Below are 20741 nucleotides of genomic sequence, written 5' to 3'. Positions count from 1 at the left end.
TCGATCTACTGTTGATGGCAACACAGGGGTCCATGTCCCTGGACTCATTTTGAATGGTGGATGTCTGGACTTGGTGACTATATAGGGGTGTAGTAGGGCAGCCAATACACAAGCTTTTTAGGCTGTAGGCACTTACAAGCCATCACAGACATGCCTGCTAATGGCATGGCTGTGATTGGCCGGTGCATCATGTGACCCAGCCTCTATATAAGCTGGATCACGTGTAGCACCGCCCATCAGCTCTGAGTAGTACAGGAACAGGAAGCAGGCAGCTGAACTGAGGGAGAGAGTTAGGAATCAGGCTATTTATTCTGTGGGTGACCTACAGTATAAAGATTGTTTGTGGGTGCAGTACACCAGCTTTGCACCCCTGACACAGAAATATAATAATTAATCTGGCTGTTAATTCTGTGGGTGACCTATAGTGATATTCTTGTGGGTGAAATCCACCATCTTTGTACCCCTGACACAAAAATATAATAGTTAATCTGTCTGTTAGTTCGGTGGGTGACATATTCCTATTTTATTCAGGGTGGATAAAAATCAATGATTATTATTTTTTTTTAATCTAGAAAATCATTTTTATTTTATTTAAATCGGATTTTATTTTATATAAAATGCTTTTTGAGGAAAATATATTACCATCTAAAGGTTATTCCATCATGAAATAAAGATTCGTTTTTTAATTATGTAGAATAAGGCTGTATATGTTTAATTTTTTGGGTAAATAAATTTCATTAATCCATTCACAATGGGAGGGAAGAAATGCAAATGAGCTCTTAACAAGCTCTGCCTCTAATGCCACCAGATGTAAGGCAGCCATCCTATAAGTCAATATTCAGCTCTTAAAATAAGCCTTGAGACATGACTTGGATATTAAATAAGACAACACCTCATCTGCAGATAGCTGTTTCGGACACAGGCCTCCTACCCAGTTAAGCCAGTACTCTCTGCTCTGCAGATGAGGTGCTGGCTTATTTAATATCCAAGTCATGTCTCAAGGCTTATTTTAAGAGCTGAATATTGACTTTATAGGATGGCTGCCTTACATCTGGTGGCATTAGAGGCAGAGCTTGTTAAGAGCTCATTTGCATTTCTTCCCCCCCAGAAGGAGAATGTATGGCCTAAAAGTCTCCTCACACTGATTAAGGTGCTCTCTCCCTAAGGAGAGTTAGTTTCCCCCTATTGGGCAGTTTCTCTGCCTACAAGATATTATGACAGATGCTTGGTTTACTTTTGCAGTTCTCAAAACTGAATTTGACTCAGCAGAGATCACAGGCCTCTTCTTCACAGCAAAAATGTTATAACATGAACAGAGTTGAGAAAAAGACCTTAATCCCAACTTCTACAAACCTATGAATACAGAATCAACCTAATCAAACTAATATGAAAAGTTGTTATTCTAAAAATCTTCATCTACTTGCAAATTATAAGTTATACCAGCAGGAATGAGTCTTTATGTAGAAAACTATGATTTAAATCAAGCCTTACTGACTAGTGATTTAAATCAAATCCACCCTGCCTGCATTGCATACTTGACAGAGAAATAAATATAGTTAATCTGTCTGTTAGTTCGGTGGGTGACAGATACTCAATTTTTGTCTGAGGTACAGCTGCATTGCATACCTTAATATAGTTAATCCATCTGGTAAATTAGTGGGTGACATATTCCCGTTCTTGTAGTGAGGTACACCTGCACTGCATACCTGACAGGGAAATAAATATGGTGAATCTGTCTTAGTTCGGTGGGTGAAATATACCCAATTTTTGTCTGAGGTACAGCTGCATTGCATACGTGACAGTGAAGTTGATATAGTTAGAGGGGTTCTCCGGGCTTAGCCTTTTTTTTCCCTTTAAAAATGTAACCTGTGGAGAAAAGATTATTGCTCACATACTTACCTTCCACAGTGCAGCCGTTCCTGAGATCTGCCTCCTGGTCACAGGGTCCCTCCAGATGGCTTTTTTTTGCTTGCGGCCGAAGTCCGTCTTCTTAACTTCCTGTCTTCTCTTCCTTTCTCCAGCAGGAGATGGATCGTCACTAGTGACGTCACTGCCACCTGCTGCATAAAGCGGCGGCCCGCAGTCTTCACAGCGGACTAGGCTGAGGGCTAGTGCGCATGTGCGGGACCGCATGCCGCTCTCTGTATCGTACAGGCTTCTATGGCTGTGGAGGCTGATTGCTAAGCTGTGGATCTCAATGGGGGAACTGACTGGCACATGTGGCAATGTGGATGGCACTCTGGGGCTATTAGGATGGCACATGGGCACTGTATTTCACTGGGGCACAGTGGGTGACACATGGGGCAATGGATGCCACAACAGGGCAATTGATGGCAAAAAAGGGGGAACTACTTGGCATAGTGGGGTTACTGGATGGTACTAGGGGGCACTTGCTGACAAATAGGGGACATTGGATGTCACTAGGGGCACTGGATGGCACTGTTATGGGGCACAGTGGATGTCACTGTTATGGACGCACTGTGGATGTCACTGTTATGGACGCACTGTGGATGTCACCGTTTTGGGGCACTGTGTATGTCAATGTTATGGACGCACTGTGGATGTCACTGTTATAGGGGCACTGTGGACGTAACTTTCATGAGGGCACTGTGGATGTCACTGTTATGGGCGCACTGTGGATGTCACTGTTATGGGCGCTGAGTATAAGTGATAGGGCTTGTGTACAGAACCGTATCTGTTTTGCGGTCTGCAAGTCACGGATCCACTAAATAAGGATACTGTCTGTGTGCGATTCACATTTCTTTACAGTCCTATTGAGTTCTATGGGTTTTAGATCTGCATTATGAGGACCAGAATAGGACATGTTCTATCTTTCTCAGAACTGACATACGGATGTGGAAAGCACAGAGACGTCATCAGTGTGTATTTTACATCCGTATGTCAGTTCTAGTAAAGACAGAACATGTCCTATTCTGGTCCTCAAAACAAGGACCTCAAATCCACGGAGTGGGACTCAGTGGGACTGCAAAAAATGTGGATCGCAAAATAGATACCGTCGTGTGCACACTCTGGAGAAAGTGAGGGCAGAGCCTGTGGACGGTCAGTGATGGGATTAGATACACAGCTCAGCAGGCTGTATCACATAGGATAGGATTAGATACACGTGAGGGCAGAGCCTGTGGGCGGTCAGTGATGGGATTAGATACACAGCTCAGCAGGCTGTATCACACAGGATAGGATTAGATACACATGTGAGGGCAGAGCCTGCGGACAGTCAGTGATGGGATTAGATACACAGCTCAGCAGGCTGTATCACACAGGATAGGATTAGATACACATGTGAGGGCAGAGCCCGTGGACGGTCAGTGATGGGATTAGATACACAGCTCAGCAGGCTGTATCACACAGGATAGGATTAGATACACATGTGAGGGCAGAGCCTGTGGACGGTCAGTGATGGGATTAGATACACAGCTCAGCAGGCTGTATCACACAGGATAGGATTAGATACACATGTGAGGGCAGAGCCTGTGGACAGTCAGTGATGGGATTAGATACACAGGTCAGCAGGCTGTATCACACAGGATAGGATTAGATACACATGTGAGGGCAGAGCCTGTGGACAGTCAGTGATGGGATTAGATACACAGGTCAGCAGGCTGTATCACACAGGATAGGATTAGATACACATGTGAGGGCAGAGCCTGTGGGCGGTCAGTTATGGGATTAGATACACAGCTCAGCAGGCTGTATCACACAGGATAGGATTAGATACACATGTGAGGGCAGAGCCTGTGGGCGGTCAGTTATGGGATTAGATACACAGCTCAGCAGGCTGTATCACACAGAATAGGATTAGATACAGATGTGAGGGCAGAGCATGTGGGCGGTCAGTTATGGGATTAGATACACAGCTCAGCAGGCGGTATCACACAGGATAGGATTAGCTACACATGTGAGGGCAGAGCCTGCGGACGGTCAGTGATGGGATTTAGATACTAAGTGAGAAGTAGATTCATGTCTGGGTTTACCTGTAGATAGACACAGGAGTTGTAGTGGGTGTGGCTGCTGCAGACAGAGCAGTGGGGGGAGTGTCTAGCCTGTGACTCATCACTGTGCAGTGCAGCCAGGCTTGTATATCAATAAAGTTTTATGTATTCAACAAAACAAGAAGGGGAGAAAGTAAACAGATCTGCCAGGATAATGTGATGTCTTCCAGGGGGGAAGGAACGCTCAGACACAAAAAACAGGTATAGGGGGCTTATGAATGCATGGTGAGGGGTGTTAGGAGCACATAAAAAGAATTTAGATTTTGTGACCGGACAATCCGTCTGTTAGATTGGTGGGTGACATATTCCCATTCTTGGTGTGAGGTACACCTACGCTGCACACCTGACAGGGAAATTAATGTTGTTATTCTGTCTGTTAGTTCGGTGGGTGAAATATACAATTTTTTGTCTGAGGTACATCTGCATTGCATACCTGACAGTGAAATTAGGCAAGGTCTACATGACGACATTTATCGCACCAATGTCGTGCCACAATTATTATAATGATAGTCCATGGTGTCGCACTGCGACTGCGACGGTCGCAAAAAATCTTTTCCGCGACTGTCGCGTCGCAGTCACAGCTTGTCGCATTGCGACACCACAGACTATCATTATAAAAATTGTCACGTGACATTGGTGTGACAAAATGTTGCGCGATAAATGTCTCAGTGTACAAGTTGTGCCCTATCTGTCGCGCGACACATGTTGTCGTGTAGACCTAGCCTTAGTTCGGTGGGTGACATATTCCCATATTTTGTGTGAGGTACACCTGCATTGCATACATGACAGGGAAATTTGTATAGTTAATCCGTCTGTTAGATTAGGCCGAATGCACACGGCCATGATCGGTCCGTGGTATCCCGACCTGGCATCCTGCTGAGAGCAGGAGCGCACGGTGTCATTGGTTGCTATGATGCCGTGCGCTTCATACTGCAGCGGCGGCATGAAGCACACGGCATCATAGCAACCAATAACGCCATGCTCTCCTGCCCTCAGCAGGATGCCAGGCCGGGATACCACGGACCGCTCATGGCCGTGTGCATTCGGCCTTAGTGTGCGATATATTCCCGTTCTTGTTGTGAGGTACACCTGCACTGCATACCTGACAGGGAAAAAAATATAGTTAATCTGTCTGTTAGTTCGGTGGGTGAAATATACCAAATTTTTGTCTGAGGTACAGCTGCATTGCATACCTGACAGGGAAATAAATATAGTTAATCCATCTGTTAGATTGGGGGGTGACCTCAAAGAATGAGGAGAGCATCAAATTAGAGTTGTTGCGATACAAAATTTCTGATTCGATTTCGATACCATAAAAAAGTATTGGGATATTCGATACCACGCAAAAAAAATAAAACAAAAAAGCCACGTGCATTCTGCATTTTAAAAAAAATGCCGAATAGCACAGTTTTTATTTTATTTTTTTCTGTTCCGGCGTTCACCGATTTTTATTTTCTATTTTAATAGTTTGGACTTTTCGGAAGATGTGATATGTTTATTTATTTATTGTTTATATATTTTATATGTAATTTCTACTTAATATTTTTTTTTTTTTTTTTTTACTTTTTATTCAATAACTATTTCCCCCCTTAGGGGCTAGAACCTAGGATTTTTTCATCCCTTGTCCTATTCACCCTGTTAGAGCTCTATCAGGGTGAATATGACTTTACACTCTCCCTGCTTTTCTGTGGTTTGTGCACACAGCAGCAGGGAGCAGACTATGGGAGCGTTCTGGCTGCCATGGCAACCGACCGGAGCCCCAGGATTACACTTCTGGGGCTCCGATCAGAAGCTTCCACTGCACCACCAATGAGAGGAGGTAAGGGGACACTGTGGGCACTGCCACCAATGATTCTAATACTGGGGGGAGGGTGCGCACTGCCCCACCAATGTTAATTTACCTTTTACCTGAGGGGTTAACTGCCGCTGATCGCAGCTCCCTGTCAGAGGCAGGGTGCAGGCAATGTGATTCTGCTGCCGGCATCGGCCTCCTGTATTAAAAGTTAAAGACGACCTTTCGTGGCTTCGGACTTAGTTAAGTTAGCAGGACATGTAGAGCTGTGCCCAGGGATCTCCCTGCACCTACTATTATTCCTGGGATGTGCTCCGTTCGCCCGCTGTGCCCCAGTTACAGTCTCCTGCTCCGTATGCTAATTACTACTATTGGAGTGATGGAGAGGAGACATCAGCTTCTCTCCTGGGCGTTCCTTCTCGGAATAGTAGCTGCATGGAGATCCCTGGGCGCTGCTCTACATGTCCTGCTAACTTAACTAAGTCCGAACCCATAAAAAAGGTTGTTCTATCATTGTTGGCGAAGTGCGCCTGCCCCTCTCTCCTCTTTGGTGGCAGTGGCAGGAGCACAGGGGGAGGGAGGACTGTTTCCTTCTCCCCTGTGCTGCTAAGGGAACATGACAGCAGCACGCTCATGTTCTATGATACTAGAGCGCAGGCCAGTATAAAAAAATGGAAATCCTTGTATCGTATCGATACCGGGACAAAAGTATTGAAATTTCGATACCCGCAACAACCATACATCAAATAAGGGACGTGGCCCTGGTCGTGGTGCAGCTGGTGTTGGTGGAGCTCCTGTTGCAGGGAGAGGACGTGGACGTGGTCTATCTGTCCCAGCTACAAGCCCAAATGAAACACCTTTCTCAGGTGCATGTAGACAACAAAAACTTCAGCATTATTTTGTAGGCCCAAATACCAGTGTACGAGTGGTGTGGCCAGAACAAGTAGAAGCGGTATTAGATTGGGTGGCTGACAGTGCCTCCAGTTCCTTCACATTGTCTCCCACTCGGTCCCCTGCTGAAACCGCAGAGTTGGCACCTGCATCCCATAGGCATCTGTCTTTCACCTAACCCCCTTGCAAATCAGAGCCCCAAGTCATGCAGCAGTGTCTTATGCTTTTTGATGACGCTGCTGGCAGGGTTTCCGTGGACCTTCCACTTTACCCCTGCCCCAGAAGTGGAAGAGATTACCAATGCCCAACCACTTATGTTTCAGGATGTGGACATGGGAGGACCACCGCAGCAAGTCTCTGATGATGACGAAACGGTACCAACTGCTGCGGCTTTCTGCAGTGTGTTGACCGGCAAGGAGGGCAGGGAAGAAGAGTGGGTGAAAGATGATGTGGAGGGTGATGAGGTCCTAGACCCCACATGGAATAAAGGTCATGCGAGTGACGTGTGCAGTTCGGAGGAAGAGGTGGTGGTCACACAGCATTAGCCGCACAGCAAAAGAGGGAGCAGAGTGCAAAAGCAGAGTATGCCTTCTACTGCACCCAAAGCCAGCTCCAAGGAGTTCCCTGGCATGGCAGTTCTACAGACAATGTGCTGACGACAAGACACAAGTGGTTTGTACGCTGTGCAATCAGAGCCTAAAGAAAGGCATACATGTTCTAAACCTGAGCACCACCTGTGTCACCAGGCATCTAAATGCAAAGCATGAGCTGTAGTGGAGTAAACACCTTAAAAACCATGAAAGATCTCAGGCTCCTCCTGCTCCCTCTTCTGCTGCAGTCTCGGCCTCTTCCTCCCTCTGTGGAGGAACAGTAGCACCTGCCACCCAGCAAACAGAGGATGTGGCACTTGGCAGCAACACCACCACCTCTGTCACCATTACCAAGCATCTCCACACTGTCCCATGAAAGTGTTCATCTGTCCATCTCCCAAGCACTGGAGAGAAATAGGAAGTACCCCCCTATCCACCAGCGATCCCTGGCCCTGAATGCCAGCATTTAAAAATTCCTGGCCTTTGAAATGCTGTCCCATGCTTATTGCGGTGGCTGTCCCACAGTACGTGGTTCCCAGCCGCCACTACTTTTCCAGGTGAGCCATCCCTGCCCTGCACAACCAAGTGCCGGACAAAATTATGTGTGCACTGTGCAACGCCATCTGTGGCAAGGTCCACATAACCACTGATATGTGGACCAGTAAGAACAGCCAGGGACGTTATATCTCTCTAACTGCATACTGGGTAAATGCAGTGGCGGCTAGGTCTGAGGTTGATACCAGTTTGGCCCATGTCCTTCCGCCACCGAGGATTGCAGGACGTTTCTCTTTGCCTCTTGTTGCCTCCTCCTACTCCACTTCCTCCTCTGCCACCTCCTCATCCTGTCAGCTTAACACCTTCACCACCAACTTCAGCACAGCCAGGGGGAAATGACAGCAGGCTGTTTTGAAACTCATCTGTTCGGGGGAAAACCCCACACCACGCAGGAGCTGTGGACGGGCATGGAACAACAGACTGATGAGTGGTTGGTGCCACTAACCCTCAAGCCCGGCCTGGTGGTGTGCGATAACGGGCAGCTCTGGGCCTAGCCGGTTTGACACACACCCCTTGCCTAGCGCATGTGCTAAATTTGGTGGTACAGAGGTGCTTGAAAAATTAGCCCGATATGCCAGAGCTGCTGCAGAAAGTGCAGGCCCTGCTGCTGCTCGCCTCTCTGCGCAGCAGTGTAACTTCAGCCTTCCCGCTCACTGCCTCATATGTGAAGTACTCACAAGGTGGAACTCCACCTTGCACATGCTGGAGAGAATGTGCGAGCAGCAGCAGGCGATAGTGGAGTTTCAGCTGCAGCACCACCACCACCCTTTTCTGCGGAACAGCACCACCAACAAGTGGGCCTCAATGCGGGATGTGTGTACCGTGTTGCGCTGTTTCGAGTACTCCATAAAATTGGCCAGTGCCGATGACCCACTATCCCACTTCGGGCGATGATCATTTCCAAGGTTATCAAGCCAGTCATTCACAAGTGGCTCGGAGGGTGGGTTCCTGCACCAACAGAGGCCAGGTACACAACTGCCCAGCCAGTGCACAGTTCTGGAGAATGTGGAGGAGGAGGATGATGTGGAGGAGGAACCATGTTCACAGCAGGGTGGCACCAAAAGCAGCTCATGGGCATCACTGGAGCGTGGCTGGGGGATACTGAGGACACAGGCGATACAACTCCCAGAGGACAGCTTGTCGTTGCCTCTTTGTAGCGTGGCACACATGAACGACCACATGCTGCAGTGCCTGCGCAATCACCGCCGAGTTGCCCACATTCTAACCAGTGCTGATTACAGAATAATCAGAATATACACTGAGAAACCATCTTGGGGCAATAATAGCTAATTCATGAGGTATCACTGTATATAATGTAGTAACATCAGCCGTGATCCAACTATATTCCGGTCTCCAAGTAAAATCCAGAAAAAAAATTAATACAGTTTTTGTGTCCAACAGGAAACTGGGGATAGTTTGGACCACGGGTTGAAGTATGCCATCTACCCAAGCTGATAGTCTCTCAGTGAAAGAACCAATTCCTGAGACAATCGGACGCATCTGTGGTGGGGAGCCTTCCTTATGCAGTTTTGGCAAAGAGTGGAAAATCGGAACCACTGGATGGGGAACAAATATATAATCAATTAGTTTTTTTATCTAAATAACCCCCATCCAAGCCTAAGGAAAGGATAAAGAAGAGTTGTTGCTGATAAAGAGGGGTGGGGTCATGGACAAGTTTTAAATAGGTGTTTGAATCATCTAACATAGCTATATTCTGTTTTTTATAGATTAACTTGTCCAGTACTACCACCGCCCCCCCCCCCCATCAGCCCGTTTAACTACAATATCCTCCATTCCCTCTAGATCATGCAAGGCCCGTTGTTCCACAAATGTAAGATTATATACAGACATGTTCACATTAGATGTTTTCAAAGACTCATTGAGATCAAATAAATCCCGTTCCACCTGTTCCTGAAATCGATCCAAGGTTGAAGTACAGGATTGAATCGGATTTAACTCCCAATTTTTTGGTAATAAAATCAAAAGCAAAATCTTTAGATGGATCAACGCCAAGAGCAGTGCGGGATTCTTGCATGCATGAAATATTTGCGATTTTCTGAAAGGAAAAATTAGTTAGGCATGATGATGGCTCTGTCTCAATATGCAATGAATCTGGCACAGGTTCATTGCATATAGAGGAAGAGATGGAATTCGATAAAATACAATATTCCTCAACATGTGGATTGTGAAAATGTCTCTTCAAAGTTAAATTTCGTGCCAGTTTGTTCACATCTAAGATGGTTTGATAAATATTGAAATGACATGTCGGGGAAAAGGAAAGTCCACGGGCCAATACATCAATTTGTGGTTGTGTTAGAATCTTTGAGGACAAATTCACCACCTGTAGGTTCTCTACTTGATCTTGTTTCCGGATGGATAGAATCCGCTTTTTATTATGCTCGCGCCCTCCACAGTGTTTTTTGATCTAGCCACATGATCGACGTTGCCACTGGCAGACGCGCTTGGTGTGAATATTCCTCTACCCACAGAGGTTTTAGACAGAATGTCCGTGGCAGAATCAGAAGATTCCGGATCTGTTGAGCTGAATGCAACTTTAGCATTTTTATTTCTATTCTTGTATCGATTAGATCTCTTCATCATAGATTAGTGGAGTATTTATTTTATTGTCATTCCATACATAGACTGAATGACTTTTATAATCTTGAAGATCTCGGTTGAACTTTTCTTGTTTAACAGAGATAAGGCTGTTTTCAACTTTATCGAGAGTCTCCTGCACTTTGGCATCCATATCCATGAAAGCCTTCATGTGTGAATAGGGAACAATAGAATCTTGTACAACTTTAATCTCTTCCCTCATATTAGACCGAGCTTCCACTTCATGAGAAATGATGAGATCCATAATTTTAAGTGAACAGTCCGACAATATGTTCTGCCATGGTGAAGTAAATGTATCCCAGTAAACAGTAGTTGTTTTTTTTCGCAAGCGTAAACCCCGGGGTACCAAACGTTTCTCCACATATTTTTGCAATGTGGTAAGGTCCCACCAGGTGCGCATTTCTTTCACTAGAAGCTTCTCTAGGGATGTCATGTGAATTTTTTGATCTAATGCATCTTAGAAATCTTTGTTATCCGAATCAAAAAATTGTATTCATCTTTTGAAGTCGGTCTTAACAATCATCAATAAATCTTAAAGAGGTATGTGACATAATAAAAAATCCTGTATGGTTGGATATACAGGTCCTTCTCAAAAAATTAGCATATTGTGATAAAGTTCATTATTTTCTGTAATGTACTGATAAAGATTAGACTTTCATATATTTTAGATTCATTACACACCAACTGAAGTAGTTCAAGCCTTTTATTGTTTTAATATTGATGATTTTGGCATACAGCTCATGAAAACCCAAAATTCCTATCTCAAAAAATTAGCATATCATGAAAAGGTTCTCTAAACGAGCTATTAACCTAATCATCTGAATCAACTTATTAACTCTAAACACCTGCAAAAGATTCCTGAGGCTTTTAAAAACTCCCAGCCTGGTTCATTACTCAAAACCGCAATCATGGGTAAGACTGCCGACCTGACTGCTGTCCAGAAGGCCATCATTGACACCCTCAAGCAAGAGGGTAAGACACAGAAAGAAATTTCTGAACGAATAGGCTGTTCCCAGAGTGCTGAATCAAGGCCCCTCAGTGGGAAGTCTGTGGGAAGGAAAAAGTGTGGCAGAAAACGCTGCACAACGAGAAGAGGTGACCGGACCCTCAGGAAGATTGTGGAGAAGGACCGATTCCAGACCTTGGGGGACCTGCGGAAGCAGTGGACTGATTCTGGAGTAGAAACATCCAGAGCCCCCGTGTACAGGCGTGTGCAGGAAATGGGCTACAGGTGCCCCAGAAACAGCGGCAGAAGCGCCTGACCTGGGCTACAGAGAAGCAGCACTGGACTGTTGCTCAGTGGTCCAAAGTACTTTTTTCGGATGAAAGGAAATTTTGCATGTCATTCGGAAATCAAGGTGCCAAAGTCTGGAGGAAGACTGGGGAGAGGGAAATGCCAAAATGCCTGAAGTCCAGTGTCAAGTACCCACAGTCAGTGATGGTCTGGGGTGCCATGTCAGCTGCTGGTGTTGGTCCACTGTGTTTTATCAAGGGCAGGGTCAATGCAGCCGCTATCAGGAGATTTTGGAGCACTTCATGCTTCCATCTGCTGAAAAGCTTTATGGAGATGAAGATTTCATTTTTCAGCACGACCTGGCACCTGCTCACAGTGCCAAAACCACTGGTAAATGGTTTACTGACCATGGTATTACTGTGCTCAATTGGCCTGCCAACTCTCCTGACCTGAACCCCATAGAGAATCTGTGGGATATTGGGAAGAGAAAGTTGAGAGACTCAAGACCCAACACTCTGGATGAGCTTAAGGCCGCTATCGAAGCATCCTGGACCTCCATAACACCTCAGCAGTGCCACAGGCTGATTGCCTCCATGCCACGCCGCATTGAAGCAGTCATTTCTGCAAAAGGATTCCCAACCAAGTATTGAGTGCATAACTGAACTTAATTATTTGAAGGTTGACTTTTTTTGTATTAAAAACACTTTTCTTTTATTGGTCGGATGAAATATGCTAATTTTTTGAGATAGGAAATTTGGGTTTTCATGAGCTGTATGCCAAAATCATCAATATTAAAACAATAAAAGGCTTGAACTACTTCAGTTGATGTGTAATGAATCTAAAATATATGAAAGTCTAATGTTTATCAGTACATTATAGAAAATAATGAACTTTATCACAATATGCTAATTTTTTTAGAAGGACCTGTATATATAACTCAAGCACTGTATAAGGGTACTTTCACACTTGCGGCAGGACGGATCCGGCAGGCTGTTCACCCTGTTGGATCCGTCCTTCCACTGTTTTGCCGTGCCGCCCGGACCGCCGCTCCGTTCCTATTGACTATAATGGGGAGGGGGCGGCGCTCCGGCGTAGTACGGCAGTTCGCGGTCAGAGGCCGCCGGACTAAAAAGTCGAACATGCAGGACTTTTAGTCCGGTGGCCTTTCGCAGTGCACCGCCGTATAGCGCCGGTGCGCCGCCCCCGTCCCCATTATAGTCCGGCGGCATGGCAAAACAGCGGAAGGACGGACCCGACAGGGTGAACAGGCTGCCGGATCCGTCCTACCGCAAGTGTGAAAGTATCCTAAGATATCCCAGTCAATGAATACGGCTGGTACAAGGTAAAGCTGCTTCACAGGGAGCTCCACACCTGGTTCCCAGTACTGAAAGTCCAAGTAAATAAGGGTTGGGTGTGCTTACCTGTCTGTGAATGCTCATAGAAGCACGAATTGCCGTCTTGAACCAGACGGAAAAAGATTCTTAACCCCCTTAAGGACCGGGCTCATTTTCACCTTCAGGACCAGGCAATTTTTTGCAAATCTGACCATTGTCACTTTATGTGGTAATAACTTTTAAATGCTTTGACTTATCCAGGCCATTCTGAGATACATATTGTACTTCATGACACTGGTAAAATGGAGTAAAAAAAAATCATTTCAATTTCTCTACTTCTATAATACATATTAATACCTATAAAAATAGTTATTACTTTACATTTCCCATATGTCTTCTTCATGTTAGGATCATTTTGGGAATTACATTTTTAGGGCTGCAACGAGTACCGTATTTTTTGCCGTATAAGACGCACCGGTTTTTGGGGAGGAAAATAAGAAAAAAAATATTTTGAACTAATTGTGGTCTGTGGGTGATGCACTGTTATGGAGGATCTGTGGATGACACACTGTTATGGGGGATCTGTTGTTCTGGGGGATCTGTGGGTGACGCACTGTTCTGGGGGATCTGTGGGTGACGCACTGTTCTGGGGGATCTGTGGGTGACGCACTGTTATGGGGGATCTGTGGGTGACGCACTGTTATGGGGGATCTGTGGGTGACGCACTGTTATGGGGGATCTGTGGGTGACGGACTGTTATGGGGATCTGTGGATGACGCACTGTTATGGGGGATCTGTGGGTGACGCACTGTTATGGGGGATCTGTGGGTGACACTTATAGGGGATCCTCTCTGGATGGCACTGTTATGAGGATCTGTGTATGACAGTTATGGGGGGGATCTGTGGATGACACATATATAGCATCTTATGCTATGTGTCATCCACAGATCCCCTCCATAAGTGTGGGGGTCGCATTTGCTTTTATAATGGGGGTGGGGGTCGCATCTGCATTTATAATGACAGCGGGGCCCGTGCAGTGACTGTATTCTACTACACGGGCCCCGCTTACTGTATAATCATATCCCTAATAGTTAATTGTTGTGTGCACTGCATGTAAAAGCATAATGAGTGATAATGATGAGCGCTGTCTATTACTTACAATTAGAAGCGCTCGCTGTTCGGAGCAGAGAGGAGGGAGGAGGCAGGAGGCAGGCCGGGAGGACGGGCGCTGGCAGTGTGAATCATCCGTCATGCGCCCACGCCGCCTGCTTCATGAATGCCCATAACAGTGCACATATCCCCTTCCCCATAACAGTGCACATATCCCCTTCCCCATAACAGTGCACAGATCCCCCTCACCATAACAGTGCACAGATCCCCCTCCCCATAACAGTGAAACCCACAGATCCCCCGCTCCATAACAGTGCCACCCACAGATCCCCCGCTCCACAACAGTGCCACCCACAGATCCCTCTCTCCACAACAGTGCCACCCACAGATCCCCCTCTCCATAACAGTGCCACCCACAGATCCCCCCATAAGGCCCCTTTCACACGAGCGAGTTTTCCGCGCGGGTGCAATGCGTGACGTGAACGCATAGCACCCGCACTGAATCCTGACCCATTCATTTCTATGGGTCTGTGTACATGAGCGTTGTTTTTCATGCATCAGTTCTGCGTTGCGTGAAAATCGCAGCATGTTCTATATTCTGCGTTTTTCACGCAGCCCTGGCTCTATAGAAGTGAATGGGGCTGCGTGAAAAACGCATTACATCCGCAAGCAAGTGTGAGTGCGATGCGTTTTTCACTGATGGTTGCTAGGAGATGTGGTTTGTAAACCTTCAGTTTTTTATCACGCGCTTGAAAAACGCATCAAAACGCATTGCACCCGCGCGGAAAAAACTGAACAACTGAACGCAATCGCAGACAAAACTGACTGAACTTGCTTGCAAAATAGTGCGAGTTTCACTGAACGCACCCTGAACGCATCCGGACCTAATCCGTCACGCTCATGTGAAAGAGGCCTAATAGTGTCGTCCACAGATCCCCCATAATAGTGTCATCCACAGAGCCCCCATAATAGTGTCGTCCACAGATCCCCCCATAACAGTGCCATCCACAATTTGTTTTAATATGACCTTTGAACATAATTTTTCAAGTAAAATCACATAAACCTCTTTGTTTTGTAATTTTGTCGTTTTTCCCGATTAATCGATTAATCGTAGAAATTAATTGGCAACATTTCATTCTTGGGGGACGTTACAAGGCTTAGAAGTTTAGAAGTAAATCTTGAGATTTCTCAGAAATTTTCAAAAAACAACTTTTTAAGGACCAGTTCAGGTCTGAAGTCACTTTGTGAAGCTTACATGATAGAAACCACCCAAAAATGACCCCATTCTAGAAATTACACCCCTCGAGGTATTCAAAACTGATTTTACAAACGTTGTTAACCCTTTAGGTGTTTTTTTTTCCCAGTTAGAAAGCAAGGGTTAACAATACTCATTATTTATGGCCCTGATTTTGTAGTTTACAGAAACACCCCATATGTGGTCATAAACTGCTATACGGGCACACGGCAGGTCACAGAAGGAAAGGAATGCTATACGGTTTTTGGAAGGCAGATTTTGCTAGACAATTTTCTCGGACACCATGTCCCATTTGATGCCCCTCTGATGCACTCCTACAGTAGAAACTACATAAAAGTGACCCCATTTTAGAAACTACGGGATAGGGTGGAAGTTTTGTTGGCACTAGTTTAGGCAGGGTACATATGATTTCTGTTTAAATTCTTTCTTTATTCAAATTTTCCAAGTTCAAAGAACAAATTTTGATATGATTTCTGGTTGCTCTATATTACACTTTTTGTGAGGCAAGAAATAGCTTTTTTGGCACCGTTTTTTTTATTTATTTGCAACATTCATCTGACAGGTTAGATCATGTGGTATTTTTATAGAGCAGGTTGTCACGGATGCGGTGATACCTAATAAATATACAATTTTTTTTTATTTATGTAAGTTTTACACAATGATTTCATTTTTGAAACAAAAAAAAAATATCATGTTTTAGTGTCCCCATAGCCTGAGAGCCATAGTTTTTTCAGTTTTTGGGTGATTATCTTAGGTAGGGTCTCATTTTTGGCTGGACGAGATGACAGTTTCATTGGCACTATTTTGGGGTGCATATGACTTTTTGATCGCTTGCTATTACACTTTTTGTGATGTAAGGTGACAAAAAATGGTTTATTTAGCACAGTTTTTATTTATTTTTTACGGAGGGATTAGGTCATGTGATATTTTTATAGAGCCGGTCGATACGGAGGCGATACCTAATATGTATACTTTTTTTTATTTATGTTAGTTTTACTCAATAACAGCTTTTTTAAAACAAAAAAATGATGTTTTAGTGACTCCATATTCTGAGCCATAGTTATTTTTTATTTTTTGGGCGATTGTCTCAGGTAGAGGCTCATTTTTTGCGGGATGAGGTGACGGTTAGATTGGTACTATTTTGGTGGGTGTACGCCTTCTTGATCGCTTGCTGTTGTACTTTTTGTGATGTAAGGTGACAAAAAATGGTTTATTTAGCACAGTTTTTATTTTTTATGGTGTTCATCTGAGGCGTTAGGTCATGTGATATGTTTATAGAGCTGGTCAAAACTGACGCGACGATACCAAATATGTCTATATGTCTTTTCCCTATTTTTTTTGCAATTTTTTTAACTTTATTTTTGGAAAAGGAGGTTTTTTTTTTTTTTACTTGAAACTTAATTTTTTTGTAAAACTTTAATTTCATAAACTTCTTTTTTTTAACTTTATTTTTTGTCCCACTATGGGACAGGGTCTGATCCCTGTTTTAATACAGCACAATACATCCGCTGATGTGATATTGCTGATCTATCCGGTGGATAGGTCATCATCAATATTATTTCCTGTATAACCCCTTTAAGTTCATTACTGTCCATACATCATATTAAACTACAGGGATTCTCTTGAACATTGGGTGGCCGGAGCTTCTAGCTGGCATCTACTGTGACTGTATGGAGAACAGGTATACTTTCATTTGCCCCTGATTAATGGGAAGTCATAGTTTTGGGGGTCTCATAGGCCAGATCATTCTACATAATGATTTTATTATGTTCATCTTTGCATTGACCACTCAATGTTTATTCACATATTTAATAATACATTACTTATTTCTGTCTAGTTCCCATCATTCCAAGCTTCCTCTATGAGCTAGAACATAAGAATGGAAACACATCTCTGGACCTGATGGCCTCATCTCCTGCTTCCAAAGCATCCATGTACTCTTTGTATGACAATGCTACCATCTTAAGTGACCATTCAAATCATCAAGGGATTGATAATAAGACCCAAGGGCCCCCCCAAAATTCCAGCTGCAACGTTGAAACGCTTGTCCTGCAACAAGTGAATATCCAAGGTGGCCTTCTGTTGGCATCCAAAGCAATAGTACAACTTCTATCCAGCTCCATAGTAGGACTCATTACCAACAGGTACATGGTAGTACAAGATTCACAAAGCTCTACTATAATACATTTGCTTTGCCATTTCCATTTCTAGTTCATGTTCTAAATCGCTTCTTATTTTCCTAGGTTTGGATATGATATAGCAATGTTCTTTGGATTCATCATCATGTTCTTGTCTACTTTACGTGAGTTATCTATACTTCTATTCCATTTCCACAACCCTCCTAAAAATAGAAATATTAATCATTTTAGCACAATGATATAAATAGGACTTGTGTAATACATAATTTCACCTTTAGGAGTGCTGCAGGAAAATTGAACACTTGCTGCTGGATTCCGTTATAGTGGGAAACCTTTTAAAGGGGTTTGCCGATCTGGGACATTAATGGTAGCAAATCACCGTTGTGACACAATCTGCACCAAATATACGCCAAAAAGTGGTGCATATTTCGTCATAAATAACTAGAGTTGAGCGAACACCTGGATGTTCGGGTTCGAGAAGTTCGGCCGAACATCCCGGAAATGTTCGGGTTCGGGATCCGAACCCGATCCGAACTTCGTCCCGAACCCGAACCCCATTGAAGTCAATGGGGACCCGAACTTTTCGGCACTAAAACGGCTGTAAAACAGCCCAGGAAAGGGCTAGAGGGCTGCAAAAGGCAGCAACATGTAGGTAAATCCCCTGCAAACAAATGTGGATAGGGAAATTAATTAAAATAAAAATTAAATAAATAAAAATTAACCAAAATCAATTGGAGAGAGGTTCCATAGCAGAGAATCTGGCTTCCCGTCACCCACCACTGGAACAGTCCATTCTCAGATATTTAGGCCCCGGCACCCAGGCAGAGGAGAGAGGTCCCGTAACAGAGAATCTGTCTTCATGTCAGCAGAGAATTAGTCTGCATGTCATAGCAGAGAATGAGGCTTCACGTCAGCCACCACTGCAACAGTCCATTGGCATATATTTAGGCCTAGCACACAGGCAGAGGAGAGAGGTCCCGTAACAGAGAATCTGGCTTCATGTCAGCAGAGAATCAGTCTGCATGTCATAGCAGAGAATGAGGCTTCACGTCAGCCACCACTGCAACAGTCCATTGGCATATATTTAGGCCCAGCACACACACAGGCAGAGGAGAGAGGTCCCGTAACAGAGAATCTGGCTTCATGTCAGCAGAGAATCAGTCTGCATGTCATAGCAGAGAATGAGGCTTCACGTCAGCCACCACTGCAACAGTCCATTGGCATATATTTAGGCCCAGCACACACACAGGCAGAGGAGAGAGGTCCCGTAACAGAGAATCTGTCTTCATGTCAGCAGAGAATTAGTCTGCATGTCATAGCAGAGAATGAGGCTTCACGTCACCCACCACTGCAACAGTCCATTGGCATATATTTAGGCCTAGCACACAGGCAGAGCAGAGAGGTCCCGTAACAGACAATCTGGCTTCATGACAGCAGAGAATCAGTCTGCATGTCATAGCAGAGAATGAGGCTTCACGTCACCCACCACTGCAACAGTCCATTGGCATATATTTAGGCCTAGCACACAGGCAGAGCAGAGAGGTCCCGTAACAGACAATCTGGCTTCATGTCAGCAGAGAATCAGTCTGCATGTCATAGCAGAGAATGAGGCTTCACGTCACCCACCACTGCAACAGTCCATTGGCATATATTTAGGCCTAGCACACAGGCAGAGCAGAGAGGTCCCGTAACAGACAATCTGGCTTCATGACAGCAGAGAATCAGTCTGCATGTCATAGCAGAGAATGAGGCTTCACGTCACCCACCACTGCAACAGTCCATTGGCATATATTTAGGCCTAGCACACAGGCAGAGCAGAGAGGTCCCGTAACAGACAATCTGGCTTCATGTCAGCAGAGAATCAGTCTGCATGTCATAGCAGAGAATGAGGCTTCACGTCACCCACCACTGCAACAGTCCATTGGCATATATTTAGGCCTAGCACACAGGCAGAGCAGAGAGGTCCCGTAACAGACGATCTGGCTTCATGTCAGCAGAGAATCAGTCTGCATGTCATAGCAGAGAATCAGGCTTCACGTCAGCCACCACTGCAACAGTCCATTGTCATAAATTTAGGCCCAGCACCCAGGCAGAGGAGAGAGGTCCCGTAACAGACAATCTGGCTTCATGTCAGCAGAGAATTAGTCTGCATGTCATAGCAGAGAATCAGGCTTCATGTCAGCCACCACTGCAACAGTCCATTGGCATATATTTAGGCCTAGCACACAGGCAGAGGAGAGGTTCATTCAACTTTGGGTAGCATCGCAATATAATGGTAAAATGAAAATAAAAATAGGATTGAATGAGGAAGTGCCCTGGAGTCCAATAATATATGGTTATGGGGAGGTAGTTAATGTCTAATCTGGACAAGGGACGGACAGGTCCTGTGGGATCCATGCCTGGTTCATTTTTATGAACGTCAGCTTGTCCACATTGGCTGTAGACAGGCGGCTGCGTTTGTCTGTAATGACGCCCCCTGCCGTGCTGAATACACGTTCAGACAAAACGCTGGCTGCCGGGCAGGCCAGCACCTCCAAGGCATAAAAGGCTAGCTCTGGCCACGTGGACAATTTAGAGACCCAGAAGTTGAATGGGGCCGAACCATCAGTCAGTACGTGGAGGGGTGTGCACACGTACTGTTCCACCATGTTAGTGAAATGTTGCCTCCTGCTAACACGTTGCGTATCAGGTGGTGGTGCAGTTAGCTGTGGCGTGTTGACAAAAGTTTTCCACATCTCTGCCATGCTAACCCTGCCCTCAGAGGAGCTGGCCGTGACACAGCTGCCTTGGCGACCTCTTGCTCCTCCTCTGCCTTGGCCTTGGGCTTCCACTTGTTCCCCTGTGACATTTGGGAATGCTCTCAGTAGCGCGTCTACCAACGTGCGCTTGTACTCGCGCATCTTCCTATCACGCTCCAGTGCAGGAAGTAAGGTGGGCACATTGTCTTTGTAGCGTGGATCCAGCAGGGTGGCAACCCAGTAGTCCGCACAGGTTAAAATGTGGGCAACTCTGCTGTCGTTGCGCAGGCACTGCAGCATGTAGTCGCTCATGTGTGCCAGGCTGCCCAGGGGTAAGGACAAGCTGTCCTCTGTGGGAGGCGTATCGTCATCGTCCTGCCTTTCCCCCCAGCCACGCACCAGTGATGGACCCGAGCTGCGTTGGGTGCCACCCCGCTGTGACCATGCTTCATCCTCATCCTCCTCCACCTCCTCCTCA

At 45.3% G+C, this 20741-nt stretch overlaps 1 protein-coding gene across 2 annotated transcripts in view; it reads left to right on the top strand.

The window, feature by feature from the left end:
• LOC122929259 (chromaffin granule amine transporter-like) overlaps nt 1-20741 on the top strand; it is a 325489-nt gene that overhangs the window by 116839 nt on the left and 187909 nt on the right. For both annotated transcript variants that reach the window (XM_044282775.1, XM_044282776.1), the window contains 2 exons: nt 17225-17531; nt 17631-17689. In XM_044282775.1, the coding sequence (XP_044138710.1) occupies nt 17225-17531; nt 17631-17689 (366 nt within the window). The remainder of the gene's footprint in view (nt 1-17224; nt 17532-17630; nt 17690-20741) is intronic.

The sequence above is a fragment of the Bufo gargarizans genome, chromosome 2 (assembly GCF_014858855.1).
Source record: "Bufo gargarizans isolate SCDJY-AF-19 chromosome 2, ASM1485885v1, whole genome shotgun sequence".
NCBI lineage: Eukaryota > Metazoa > Chordata > Amphibia > Anura > Bufonidae > Bufo > Bufo gargarizans.
Note: the sequence above shows the minus strand (reverse complement) of the source record. Positions and strands in the feature narration are given on the sequence as shown.